Raw genomic sequence first — 15,006 nt, 5'->3', positions numbered from 1 at the left:
TCTAATGGTCAGGGTCCTTTACCCTTTACCTTTTAAGCTACAGGACAGGGTTTAGACAATCTAGTAAACCATGGTCTAATAAATCATGGCTTTGCTGCATTACATGCAAAGCAGACCCCTGTCTTGGTAATCTTTACAACAATTCTTTAGTTGGAGTGGATGTGTTACTATCCCCATATTGCATATGAGGGGACTGAATTTGAGAGAATGGTTTGCCTACAGGTTAGAATTGTTGCAATTAAGCCTAGTTCACTGTTTAGTCTCTTGAATCTCAAGTAGAGGTTAATATCATGATGACAAAAGTATGAAAATATCAGAAATATTGGCCAATAAAAATGCACATATTTCATTGCAACTATATGATACTGCTGTGTGTGGACCGACCCAGTCAGAAGCAAATTAGTGACTTATGTAACAGAGATGAACCACAATTGTTGCTAAGGCCTGAAACTATAGCAAAAGGCCTATGTTGCCACCTCCATTGCATCCTCAAGTACCCATCCAACAGACCTTTCCAAGTGATACAGGGTTGCTTTCATCTGAGTCTTTGAGCCCTCAGAGACCTACTGTGTCATATTTGCAGGGAATTTTGAAGGGAAGAAATCACCTGGCTTCATGTGGACTTGAATAACATACGTCTGTTGAGGTGTCTGATATACCATCGTATGCAATTTTCTTCTGTTAGTTTCAGCTATTGATGCTGAAGATGTGGACAAGACACTTGTAGCTCTGCAACCTACTACATGCTGTCTTGACCCACATCAATCCTGGCTGGTTTGTGTCAGCTGTGGAGGGTTGACTGGGTGAATCGAGGGGTGTGGTGACCACTTTATTACATGATGATGTGTACCCCACTGCCTTGAATGACATAGTGTTGCAACAGTTACAAAAAAAGTCTGTGCTAACTACCTCCCAGGCACCAATAAACCATTTTTGGGCAAGGTGAGTGAGAAGGTGGCAGCAGTTAGGATATACACTAGGGGGAAATGCTCATCACGAATGCTGATGTTCTGCTCACAGCTAATAAAAGCATGTGGTATACAGTGTTCTCTTTTCTGAATAAGCCCCCCCCCCCCCCATTCATAGCTTTCCGAGGATAGAATACAGTTGGGGAGGTTTGTTCACCCTCTTGCACTCCTTGAACAAAGGATGGATAAGTAAATAAGAGGTTGACCTATTTACTCTTCTGTTACCTGTCCTTGCTCTCACTATCTCCATATTAATTGGAATGTAAATTGATGGCTGGCTGAATCTAATATTTTCCCTCTGTTCCAGACTGAATTTCTCTAGTCACTAATTATCGTTGACATAAATTGAAAGCTTCTTTTATGCCAGGAAACTGTGGCCCTCCAGATGTTACTGGACCACAACTCCCATCATCCCTGATCATGGGCCATGCTGGCTGGGGCTGATGACACTTGGAGTCCAACAATATCTGGAGGACCACACATTCTCCACTCCTGTTTTATTAGCAGTATTGTGCACATATGAACTTAGTTTGTCATTGGAACTATTTTGCAGTCCATGTTTGCTAACAAAGATTTTCCCTCTCTCATATTAGATGGAATGGGCAGAGTCCTTGCCCAAGATGTTTATGCAAAAGACAACCTACCACCCTTCCCAGCTTCAGTAAAAGATGGCTATGCTGTCAGAGGTAAATACTCGTGGTTTTGACCATGAAATAATGTTTTTGACAGTTCAGCTTTACACGAGATTGTTTTACATCAGGCATCCCCAAACTCGGCCCTCCAGATGTTTTGGGACTACAACTCCCATCATCCCTGACCACTGATCCTGTTAGCTAGGGATGATGGGAGTTGTAGTCCCAAAACATCTGGAGGGCCGAGTTTGGGGGTGCCTGTTTTACATGTTCAGTGATGAAAGGGCAAGCGGACATGTTAGTCCTTCCCTTTATGAATTTGATTCAGGTTACAGAACAAACACAAATAGTCTCTTCATGTTTTTTGTACATACTGTACCTTTAAAAGTAACTTTATTTGAAACATTGAGCTGTGTTCTACTCAATATTGTTCTTTGGGGGCTTTTTTAATTAGCACCCCAGGGTGAAGGAACATGAAGGAGAAGGGAGAGATATCTGATAGCTGTCCCCTCTTCTGACCTTTTTCCAGCCAACAGAATGTGGGATACACAGTCAGCCCTCTCAGCTCAGATTTTTTTAAAAAATCTACAGAAATCATAATTGCCAAGTGGATTTGGAATTGGAGGAAGAGTTATGAATTAAAGAACAATAGTAATAATCATATTAATGTCTGTTTAAGCAACAATTGTAACTATCTTGTTGCTGTATTATTTACAGCTGCTGATGGACCTGGGGATCGTTTCATCATTGGGGAATCCCAAGCTGGTGAACAAGTAAGTGCACTATATTTTAATTTTCCTTTATTAATAAAGTGTTTTCCCATAGTATGATACGGTGTAAACATTTCACTGCTTTTAAAAGGGAAGTATAAATAATTTGTGATGATTCTATAGGCAGCCTAGTTTGTAGAGCATGTCAGCCACTAGCTGCCAATTAGTTACCACGCTAGGCTGAAGGGGCTAGTATTGGTATATAAAGCTCTATAAAGCTTGGGTCCAGGATACCTAAAAGAGTGCCATACACCCTACAAATTCACTGTGTTATAGAGGAGAAGGTATCCCACAGATACCATCCGATCAGCAGGACCATTCCATACCATGTCAAAAGCAGCTCTCTGTTGATTTTATGTATGTGCTGTTGTTGCTTTAAACTGTTTTATATAAATATAAATTTTAAATTATTTTTATATATGCAATTTGTTTTAATGGTCTTTATGTGAATAGAGCTAATCAAAATTCGGTAAGAAAATATGTCACTAATATACTTTTTTTCATTCCAAGTTATTTCTGCATAATTTAGTGCCTCTTGGGACCTCCTGTTCCTTTAAAAAAATTAAAATTACATTCCCTGATATTTTTCAGCCAACTCAAACTGTAATGCCTGGTCAGGTAATGAGAGTTACAACTGGTGCTCCAATACCCTGTGGTGCTGACGCTGTGGTGCAGGTGGAAGACACAGAACTCATCAGGGAATCAGATGATGTGAGTGAGAACGTTAAACATCCTTGTTCCTGCTACGTACAGCAGCATGGCTCCAGAGAATCACTCAGCAGTCCATAATCAAATAAGTGTAGCTATACATAAAAATACACATTTGAAACAAATAAGAGTTTGTGCAATTTTGCAATCTCTGTTCTTGCTTCTGTTTGCATTGAATTTTTATCATTAGTTTTGCCTTGATTGAATTGAGGCAGGTAATGACTAGGACTGATGAGAGCAGGATGAGGGACTACTGGAAGATGGGGGACTGAGGCATTTCATTTATCCTATGTTACATAGGTCTCAAAAGTGCTATTTAAAGCTTTAGCGATTGCATGCTTAAGAGATCCCTCCAGAATCCTTAAAAATCCACCTATTATTATTATTATTATTATTATTTATATACCACACTATACCTGGGGGGTCTCGGGGTGATTCACAGATTTTGCCACATGTAGATGTGTTTAAAATAATTTCTTAATCAATTAGTAAGAGTATTTTTATTATTTTTATTTTTAAAAGCATTCTCAACCTGTCTGTCAGTTTATCACTAGGAGAAGGAGAGGTATTTTATCCTTCCCCACACATCCATGTTCCCACTAACATCATAGGGTCATCAGGCTGGGCTCTAGCTCCATCTGGCAGATGAAGACAGAAGGAAAACTAGGCAGCTCCCATTTCAGTTTCAGAACTAAGGACTTCAGACAAATGGAGACACATATTGCTCCTTTCATCCCACCCCTATACTGGGCAAGAAAACAATATTGCGCCTGCATAGCTATGACAGTTCACTCAACTGGGGAAGGAGCTGCCTCAGTGGCCTTCTTTACCTTTCTTCTTTACCCTTGCAGGGGTATGCGGGATGGCTGCCCGAGGCACTATAAAATGGATATTTTCACCTAAGCAGAAGCAGCAGGCCCTCCCACAGTAATGGTGCATATTGTTGCAGTTAGGACCTACCATAATTGGGAAAGCTTTTATATATCCCAACCCAATGAAACTATGATGTCAATGGGGAAATGTACAATGGGTACCTGAAGGATAGTTTTACATTGACCACATAGGGTCACTGGGGCCACACCTTAGTATGGACTGCAACATGACGTTTTGATGTTTTTACAGCCCAGTTGGCAGCAGCTCTTCTTAAATTCTAGTAAGTTAGAGTTAGGGAAGTAGGCAGTTAGGTTGTTTCCTTTAATGCATATGTGTGACCTCCATGGCTGTTCAGGCTTCGAGAATTCACAAAACTGAAATGGGAGCTGCCTTCTTCCCAAGAGTTTTCTCCTACTGTTGTCCACCAGGTGGAGCAAGAGCTTCACCTGATGACCCTGTGATGTCAATGCAAAACTACAGTTTCGGTGCATACCAATTAAGCCTTTTCCTTTATGTTTCATGATTACTGAGCTGGCATGTAAACTGTTATTAGTTTCAATTAGTAAAGGTAAAGGACCCCTGGACAGTTAGGTCCAGTCAAAGGCAACTATGGGGTTGCGGTGCTCATCTCGCTTCAGGCCGAGGGAGCCGGCGTTTGTCCACAGACAGCTTTCCGGGTCATGTGGCGAGCATGACGAAACTGCTTCTGGCACAATGGGACACCGTGACAGAAGCCAGAGCGCACAGAAATGCCATTTCAATACACCCCTGCTCTTCTCAATATTCTGAATCAAATACAGAAGATACAATTGGAAAATTATCACTTTTTCCAGCACAATAGACTCAAAACTATAGTAGGATTTTAACATTCTCTAGAACACATTTTAAAAATAATACAGGCAACCTCCCAGTTTGCATGTGAGTTGCATTCTGGGTCATTGTGTGTGACGGTGGAGTGCGCATAAGCCTGTTACACCCCTGCCCCACTCCTGTTCCGCACCCTTTTCTGGCCACTTATGGGTTGCTGTGATGCGTGCAGTTGCAGTCGCGCATAAATTGGACACACATAACTCTGACGTTGCCTGTATGTTTGAATTATATGAGCTTAAATCTGATATGAACAGAACATTCTATAACATACTTTGAGTTTCATTCATACCCAATGAAGGTTGATAAGAGATAGTACCTTATTTAACTTTGTTTAACACATATGAAGAAAACTTGTTTCTTTTAATGCAGGGCACCGAAGAACTTGAGGTGCGCATTCTGGTGCAGGCTCGACCAGGCCAAGATATCAGGTGAGTGAATTACGTGTTTTCACAACTACATACTGCTTTTGAAAACTAAAATAGCAGTTTAATATGTGTCTAGCATAAATAGCTTTTGAAATTTTATAAGTTTTCTCAGCCCTACTTGGTGTTTGGTCAGATAACTTGAATCTGTGTTTTTTTTTCCTTTTCTGATGCATTTCTAGACCTATAGGACATGACATTAAGAGAGGTGAATGTGTGCTGGCCAAGGGAACCCATATGGGTCCATCAGAGATAGGTCTCCTAGCAACTGTTGGAGTAACAGAAGTTGAAGTTAACAAGTTTCCAGTGGTTGCAGTAATGTCCACAGGGAATGAAGTAAGGAAAGATCTGCTAACCAAACTTCTACAAGCATGGCAGTTGTATTTTGACTAAAGCTGCCAGCACCATTTTATGGACTGTTTCCAATGTTAATGATGATTTTCTGCCAAAAACTATTATTTTTGTGCCTGCTTTCACAGGAAGATTCTGTAAATGTGCTATATTTACTTTATATGTATGGACTTAATGCAAAAGTAAAAAATTAACCACTATTACCCAAATGTTTAAAACCAAAGATAAACTTACTGGGATTGCAAAATAAAGAGGTAGGACATTGGTTGAGAAGGTGACCAGGAAGAGATGTGATTCAGTGTTTAATAGAAGAAATACAGCTATACATCTATGGTCAAAGGTGGAAATTCTCAACAAAAAGCAGAGGTTGGGTGCTAGAGATTTGAAGTAGAAGGAGACAAAGAGGATGGGGAAAGGATGATACAATTCATGGTTTGGAGAAGGCCTGATGCAAAGCAGTGTTTATACCAATCATACAGAATACTTGTGATGAAAAGATTCAGACTTCCCCCTTCTTCCCTCTCCTTAGTTTCACTACCAGCACCATTAATAGTTCACATGGTTTATGTCTTCCTGTGAATGAGCAGCATGCTAGTGCATACTGTTCAATCACTCCTGTTTCACTCCACCCTGCTTAGAGCAGAGATAAACAAAGTTTGTTATTGGCTTGTCACTCATGGGTTGTTTGGAATAGAAAGTCAAATATAATAATAATAATAATAATAATAATAATAATAATAATAATAATAATTTATTATTTATACCCTGCCCATCTGGCTGAGTTTCCCCAGCCACTCTGTGCGGCTTCCAGCAGAATTTTAAAATACAATGATTCACCCAGTATTAAAAGCTTCCCCAAACAGGGCTGCCTTCAGATGTCTTCTAAAAGTCCGATATTTATTTATGTATGTATGTATGTATGTATGTATGTATGTATGTATTTATTTATTTATTTATTTATTTATTTATTTGACATCTGATGCGAGGGCGTTCCACAGTGTGGGTGCCACTACCGAGAAGGCCCTCTGCCTGGTTCCCTGTAGCTTTGCTTCTTGCAGTGAGGGAACCGCCAGAAGGCCCTCGGCGCTGGACTTAGTGAACGATGGGGGTGGAGACGCTCCTTCAGGTATACTGGGCCAAGGCCATTTAGGGCTTTAAAGGTCAGCACCAACACTTTGAATTGTGCTCAGAAACGTACTGGGAACCAATGCAGGTCTTTCAGGACCGGTGTTATGTGGTCTCGGCAGCCACTCCAAGTCACCAGTCTAGCTGCTATGTTCTGGATTAGTTGTAGTTTCTTGGTCACCTTCAAAGGTAGCCCCACATAGAGCATGTTGCAGTAGTCCAACATCAAAACATCTACAAACAGCTGTTTTATTCGCTGTGAAGGTGAATATTCAGGAATTTTGATTCTGGTTTTATAGCTATTGAATCCTGAAGATGACCTGCTACCAGGAAAGATTAGAGACAGTAATCGTTCAACTCTTCTAGCAACAATTCAAGAACATGGGTACCCAACAATCAACTTGGGGATTGTGGGAGATAAGTATGTACTGCATGTTTATAACTCTTTGACTTATTTTCCATACAGTGGTTATTTTTAAATATCTGACAATGGCGTATTTTGTCCTTGGAAACAGAATTGATTTCCTGTAGAGAGAAATACATCCCTCTCTGACTAGGGAGTTCAACAACTTGGAGCTTTAGCCTTTTGTGGGTTCAGACTTTTTTCTTACCACTATGGGTTTTCCAAACTAATTTCTTTTTAAGCAAGGGCAGAAAGTTCTTTCCATTGATTAAAAAAAACACTATTTTTCACCAACAATCCCACACTGCGTGTGATTGGTCCAGTGCTGGATTTACAGATTTTGCCATAGGGGACAAAAGTATACATTGCCACCCAGCTCTCCCAGATGGTGAATGGGAATGTGCTTGACTTCATGGAACTGGGATGCTAAGTTAGGTTCAAGCCTGTAAGGGATGGAAGGTTTAGGAGATGGGGGGGGGTTACCTATAAGGTGGGTGGGAGCATGCATACACAGGCACATCTAAGAGCCAAGGATGGGGTAGATTGGGACGACATAGATTCACTGGTACATGTGATAGTGATGCAAAAATTTTTGGAGGGATATGCAGATGATCATCAGTAAAGTAGAGAGAATGCCATTGTGTGATAGATTCACGTAGAAATGTACTGAGAGATGGGGAAAGAGAAGCAGAGTCATAGATATACCAGCTAGGACATGGGGAGACCAGCAGGGTTCAAATCCTCGATGAAGTTACATGGGTGACCTGACCGATCCCACAGGGCTGTTGTGAGGATAAAATGATAAGGGGGAGAACCATGAATGCCACCTTGAGATCTTTGGATGAAAGGTGAGATATATGTGTGGTGAATAAATAAATACAATTAATGAGACGGGGGAAAAGAAAAGATGAAGGAAAGAAAGAAAGAAAGAAAGAGTAAGAAAAGGCCAAAAAGTTGAAGTCCTAAGGATGTTAGAGAATGCCCATAGCCAGAAGCATACCTACGGATTGGCAAAACTGCCCCCCACCAGATGCACAGGCTGGGGGGGGGAACACCCCATAAATCTGTGTCAGGGTTTCTCTGTAAGGTGATGAGTTTAGACAAGAGCTGGGAGCTGAGTGGCAGGAGAAATGGCAAGGCGATATGATGGTAGACCAATGAAGAATTTGATGCATGTGTGTGTGATGATGCAGTGCTGCTGTCACGGCAAGATCAAACGTGAAATGTTTTTAAAATGTATTTGTTTGTCATTCCATTTATATCCCACCTTCTCTCCTAGGATCTGAAGGTGGGGTATGTAGTTCTCCTCCTCCCAATTTATGCTCAAATTCTGTGAAATAGGTTAGTCCAAGAACAGTGACTAGCCCAAGGTCAGTAAGTTTCATGGCTGAGAGAGAATTTGAACCTTGGTCTCCCACACTATAACCACTACGCTAAGCCTGTTCTATGTAGAAAACAGAAAATGTAAACAGAAGTAAATTTTTATCAAGTTACAATCAGACCAATCATTTATTTACAGTCATGGGGAAAAGAAAGTCACCCTCTTTGAATTTTGTGGTTTTACATATCAGGACATAATAGCAATCATTTGTTCCTTAGCAGGTTTTAAAATTAGGTAAATACAACCTCAGATGAACAACAACACATGACATATTACACCGTGTCATGATTTATTTAACAAAAATAAAGCCAAGATGGATAAATCATGTGTGAAAAACTAAGTACAGTCATACCTTTGTTGATGAACGCCTTGCAACTTGAACGTTTTGGCTCCCGAACACCACAAACCCGGAAGTGAGTGTTCCAGTTTGTGAATGTTCTTTGGAACCCGAACGTCCGTTTCGGCTGTCCAAATTGTTTCTGGGGCCAATCAGCCATCAGAAATCACGTCTTGGTTTTGGAAGTCGAATGGACTTCTGGAACAGATTCCATTCATCAACCAAGGTACGACTGTACACCCTTACTGCTTTCATAGGAATTACGAGGCTAAGTAGCAGGCAGGGGTTGCTAATAAAATGTCCTTGCTTAATTGATCATCAGCAAGTGTGGCCACCTCTATAAAAGCTGACGTTTTAGCAGTTTGCTGGTCTGGAGCATTCAGGTGAGTTTTAACATAATGCCAAGGAGAAATGCACAATCCTCTTAGAGAAGCAAGTGCTGGTGCCCATGAAACTGGGAAGGGTTCTAAGACCATCTCCAACCAATTTTAAGTCCATAATTCTACAGTGAGAAAGATTATTCAAAAGTGGAAAACATTCATGACAGTTGCCAATTTTCTCAGGAGTTCAATGTTCAAAGAAATTGAAAAAAAAAAACAATCTCAGGGTGAGTGGGCTAAAATTCCTCCACAACGATGTGAGAGACAGATAAAGTCCTACATAAAACAATTACTTAAAGTTATTGCTACTAAATGTAGTTCAACAAGCTATTGAATCATAAGGTGTACTTAGTTTTTCACACATGGCGTTTCCATTTTGGCTTTATTTCTGTCAAATAAATCATGACACTGTGTAGTATGTCATGTGTTGTTCATCTGAGGTTGCATTTACCTGATTTTAAGACTTGCTAAGGAACAAATGATTTTTTTTATGTCTTCATATGTAAAACCACAGAATTCAAAGAAGGTGCACTTTCTTTTTCCCATGACTGTATTTACTTCATTAATTTTTGTTGTTGCATTTTTTAAAATTACTTGTATTTCATTTGTATTGAAGTAAGAAGCTTTCATTATAGAAAAGTCAGACCTGCATTGCAGCATGTTTAGTTGAAAAAGTACATGCCATTTTCAACATTACTTCTCAGGGAGCATCTGAAAATCTAGATGGATTTCTGAATACTTATTACAGATTTGTGTCTCCTGAACATCATCTGTCATTATTGTATACCTTTGTTTATTGCTTGTTCACATTTGAAAGTGTGTTCTCATCTGAGCTCTTAAAAGCAATAGTTTCCACAGCTTGAGTTTTTTCTGATTATTTGGTCTGCTTTCAGTCAATAATGACTAATGAAAGAACAATCTGTCTAGACATTTCACTGAATATAAAATATGCCATTCCAATGTATTTCTTAATACTGAAATTCAAAGAAACCCTGTTTATTAGTTATGGCAAGTGATGACTCATCAGATATTTTTTCACATGATAGTTAACTATATACCGTATATACTAATTATTCAGTCTCCATAATGACCCACTTAGACATTAAGCTTTCAACTGTGGAAATATTTTGAAAAAAACACACTATTGTTATTTGTTTATTTGTTTATTATATTCCAAGTGTTTCAAGAAAACTTCTGGTTTGGGGAATGACATCCAGGGACTATTCATAATATGGTTTTAAATCACTTTATTGGCTGACTTTCAGAAAGGTAGAGAAGAATTAAACATGTGTCTCTCTTGGATACATGATGACCATTATCATCAGTGAGATAAACAGAATGTTCTGACAAATCTATATTTGTATTTGTAATAGGATTATCATTGCCTAAGATTAAACAGTTTAAACAATTAGTATCAAACTAAAGGTGTCACCAATACAAGCACTAAAAAATTATCTCTTATTTTTAGATATGCTGAATAAGTGCTAAGTATTATACCCATAAGCCTTAAGTCTATAAGGCTACAATCCTAAACAAGCTTGGGAGTAAATAGCATTGAACATGGTGACATCTTTTGAAACTTCCTAGGTGGGCAGGCTTAAGCAGCTCTTGGAATGTTAAGTGTTTGTAACCAATAAAACATTTATTATTATTATTATTATTTTATTATTATTATTATCCCAGCCTATCACTATAAATCTCTCTCATATGTTTGGTGAATAAATTGGCACACGTATAGTTGAATATATTTATCATAGACAAGATTCTTTATAAATCACCCTTTCTTTCTTTTTTAAGAAGTTCAGCCATTGTTTCTAAGGCTGTGATCTTAAGCACACTTCTTGAGTAAGCATCCTTAGGGTTGGGCCATGAGTCCACAGTTCTAGAATCCCTTATCTTCAAAATCAGATTCTCCCATATCAACCACATCTTAGTATATTTATACCATTAAAATCATTAACTCCATTTTGAATATTTTTTTATTGAAAATAAAGTTTATTAAAAATAAATCTGTATTAAGACAGTGGCCCAGATTCTATGTCAATCATGCTTAATAGTTGTTATGAAATGCACAGTTTGCACACTAGCCTTAAATTCTCACATGCAAGGAATCTTTTGACATTGAGACAGGCAGCTACAGTCATACCTCGGGTTACAGATGTTTCGGGTTGCGCATCGCGCCGAACCCGGAAGTACCGAAACAGGTTAATTTCAGGTTTCAGCAATCATGCATGTGCAGAAACGCTAAATCACACTTTGCACATGCGCAGAACTGCTGAATCGCAACCCGCGCGTGCGCAGACGCGGCACTGCGGGTTGTGAATGTGCCTCCCGCACGGATCACCTTCGCAACTCAAGCGTCCACTGTATAATCTGTTAGGTGTGGGTTATAAATCAAGAAAGATAGTTTTAGCAGTAAAATATGTGAAGGTCTTGTATTCTCCTTTTGTCTATTTTTTTTTACCATTAATATATGTTAGTCTCTAGACTTTTGGAAATTCAGAATACAATATTCAATAAGATATCTGCATCAAATACAAACCGCCACTGTTTCCGGCTGTTTAGTGACTTCTGAGAGCATGACTAATGTACACAGGACACTAATTTTGTCTTTTTGCTAAACTTGACCTCTTTATAAAGTGTAGTGTAATTACATTCAAAGCATTAAATTATTTTGGAGGATGGTTAACGTGAAGCACTTCAGTTGTATCTGAAACAAGTGCTGGAAGCAAACAGTTGAAAGTTTATTATTTATTTTATTTTATTATTTATTTTGATTTTATCAATAAGAGTACTTCTGTATTGTACTCTTAGAACATATCAGGCATGTTAATTGTCAGTGTCACTGAAAGTAAATAGTTCCATCAAGAGCCACAAGCTAGAGATTCAACTAGCAGGCAGTCAACTGCCTCCCTAGCTTTCTCCATTAGTATATGCCTTTCTCAAGCTAACTGAGCCTGTACTGTATTATCTGAATCACTTAAAATATGATTGAGAGTTGTTCCCCCCAACAAACACACATCTCTTTCCTTATTAACCACAAATACCATATGCAGGCAACCACAGGCCCCATGTAGCCCTTGGCTGCAAATGCTTCCTTCCCCTCACCTCTTGCTGCAAAATATCACGACCTGGTATCAGTATAAGGGCAGCGATCTTGGCTGCATCGGGATCGCTAGGAAGTAGAAGCTTTAATGTCCTCACTCCCACGAGGAATCCCAATGCAGTTTTGCATCTCCCAGACAGCTGTGTCTCCCAGATGGCTCATCTGATAGGTATTCCCCCTCTCCTACATTACCTCCCCTCCTGAACCATAATCTCACCAGTTGCTTTCTGTTCCACGAACACTGGCTGGAGAGGGTGGAGGGATGACTTGTAGGGATCAAGAAGGGCCATCTTGGAGCTTGAGTGGGGAAAGGAGTAATGAAGTTGGTAAAAAAGCTTTGGGCTTGCACAGTATTTCCTCCCCTCAAGCTCTCAGGTTTCCTCACGTGGACCCTGGTTTGCAGTTGTCTGCTGTGCCTCCCCCACCCTCCCCTAGATAAAGCAATGAAGGCAAGGAGGTCACAGTTAGAATTTTCTTTTTATTGAAACTCAGAGAAAATGTAGTATTAAACTTTTAATATTAATTTCAATAGCTGGAGCAGCCCTAAATGCTTCTCTGTCTATTTGAATGGGAAGAGCCATGAAGAACTGGTGTGGCTCAATGATAGAGTGTTTGCTTTACATGCAGAAGTTCTCAGGTTTAATCCGCAGAAGCTCCAAGTTGGCCTGGGAGAGACCTCCAGTCTGAAACACTGGAGAGCTGCTATCACTCAGTGACAAAGTTAAGGTCTTGCAAGCTGTGAAATTGCTGAAGTGGTAGAAGCTGTTTAGAGACAGAACTAATAATAATTTTAAAAAGTGAAGCAGGAAAGGCTTCAACATGCCACTTACAAGAAGAGAAAAGAGAGAGGCAGAAGGGGGGAAAGAGGTGGGATAAAGAAGGAGAACTCCAGGGTCCTTGCTTACTGTGGATATTCTGACAGAGCTAACAAAGTCTCTTAACAGAAAAATAGAGGCTTTAGAGGAAAAAACAGATTAAAAATTGACAAAGATTAGGAGGAGGAGTAAATGAAATGAGGAATGAAACTAAACAAGAGATGGTTGAAATGTGAAATGGGATCATAAATGACATAGAGGATCTAGGTGACAAAGGACTGAGAAATGAAACTATGGCAGGGCTGAGAGATGAAACTATGGCAAAGGTAGAAGGAACATCTGACGAAATGGAAGAACCTACTATACAAGTGTATGGAGAAATGAAGCAACTGAATGATAAAGCTGAGATTTTGGGAAACAAAAATGAAGTTATATAGTGATGGGGATATATCTGAATTATCTGATATCAATGGAATTGAGAGAGAAATTGTTTTACTTGGAGTGGTCACATGGAATAAAGCTATTAAATCCCTGGCATTCTTTTTGGGAAAAGAATGGAAGAAACACACATGGAAATGGAATAGATAAGGTTGGAAAAACGTGGTAAATACATCAGGAAGTGGAAATTGGATACAGAACATAGTCCAGACCAATGGATATGGAATACTTTTTCAATGTACCGGTATGTTCACAGTGGAGAGATTCCTATGCCCTCAGAGTGGGAAAGAGTTACCATTATTTAATATGGAGGCATGGTTGCTGAAATTGTTGGTGGCCAAGGTGATACTGTTAATTAGAGAAAAACTATTGCTGACATTTATCAATATTAATTGGAAACCTGTTTTGGACATTTTTGCGTGAAAAGGAAGATGAACATGTGATATTTGGGTTTGAAGATTGGAAAAATACTGGTTCATGGAAAGTGGAATAGTTGAATGGTGTTGTGGAGTTAAAGTTTTGAATAATTCTTTTTATGTAACTGACAGAAGAAAAATCAGAAGCCCTTTTCTTTTCTCTTTCTTTCTTTTTTCTTTTCTCTATTCTTCTTTCATTCTTTCTTCCTCCCCTTTAACTTGTATCAAAAAAAGCTTTAATTTAAAAAAGTATGCATAAAAAATAACTCACTATGAGGCAGTTTCCTATGTTTCTGTGATAAGAGCATCACTTCCCATTCCTTGCAAGAGAGTGGGGGGGGGGTGTTTTAGCACGCATCCTAAACAGATTACCCCTAAGGCAATAGAGCCCTCCAAGGAAAATGGTTGCCCACCATAGTGAGTGTAGAATTCTAACTTTCATCTCCCATAATACTCATTAAATCATTTTTTAAAATATTCAACTGCTACATAGCCTATAGATATAGATATATAGAGTCTGTTTATTTAATACCTTTATATATTGGCTTTTTTCTAAATCACTCGAAGTAGTATGCCATTAAAAATAATAGCTTACACTGCAAGAAACATAACAAAAGGAAAAAGAAAGGAATAGGCAAATACACAAACACAGGCACCAATTCTTAATTATTATGTCCACTTCCCATTTTTAGATGATGATTGGAAGTATTTCTAAGTTATTCCCTGCAAAAGTGGGGGCCGGGGAATGACCTCTTCTGATGCAGCCTGGTAGATTGGCTGTGGATGGAGACAATGTTGGGAGCTGAGGAGTCAAATGGCAGTTGTCCTAGCTAGGCCAATGGATGGGACTTCAGTTACCCTTTTCCTATGCTTAAGCCATTTGATGACACAGTTATGTAAATGATCACACAAATGAAATGTTGTTTCATTTCACTTCTCATTTTAGCCACCATTTCTCATTTTTCTGGTGCTGGGGGTGGGGGCAGGAGCTCCAACACTACCCACGGTGCT

General features: G+C 39.3%; 1 protein-coding gene across 20 annotated transcripts in view; it reads left to right on the top strand.

The window, feature by feature from the left end:
• The window catches only part of GPHN (gephyrin), a 273,273-nt gene that overhangs the window by 239,415 nt on the left and 18,852 nt on the right, over positions 1-15,006 (top strand). For all 20 annotated transcript variants that reach the window (XM_060274140.1, XM_060274146.1, XM_060274078.1 and 17 more), the window contains 6 exons: positions 1,562-1,654; positions 2,318-2,373; positions 2,962-3,081; positions 5,191-5,249; positions 5,426-5,579; positions 7,019-7,140. In XM_060274140.1, coding sequence (XP_060130123.1) covers positions 1,562-1,654; positions 2,318-2,373; positions 2,962-3,081; positions 5,191-5,249; positions 5,426-5,579; positions 7,019-7,140 — 604 coding nt within the window. The remainder of the gene's footprint in view (positions 1-1,561; positions 1,655-2,317; positions 2,374-2,961; positions 3,082-5,190; positions 5,250-5,425; positions 5,580-7,018; positions 7,141-15,006) is intronic.

The sequence above is a fragment of the Zootoca vivipara genome, chromosome 1, assembly GCF_963506605.1.
Source record: "Zootoca vivipara chromosome 1, rZooViv1.1, whole genome shotgun sequence".
Classification (NCBI taxonomy): Eukaryota; Metazoa; Chordata; class Lepidosauria; order Squamata; family Lacertidae; genus Zootoca; species Zootoca vivipara.
Note: the sequence above shows the minus strand (reverse complement) of the source record. Positions and strands in the feature narration are given on the sequence as shown.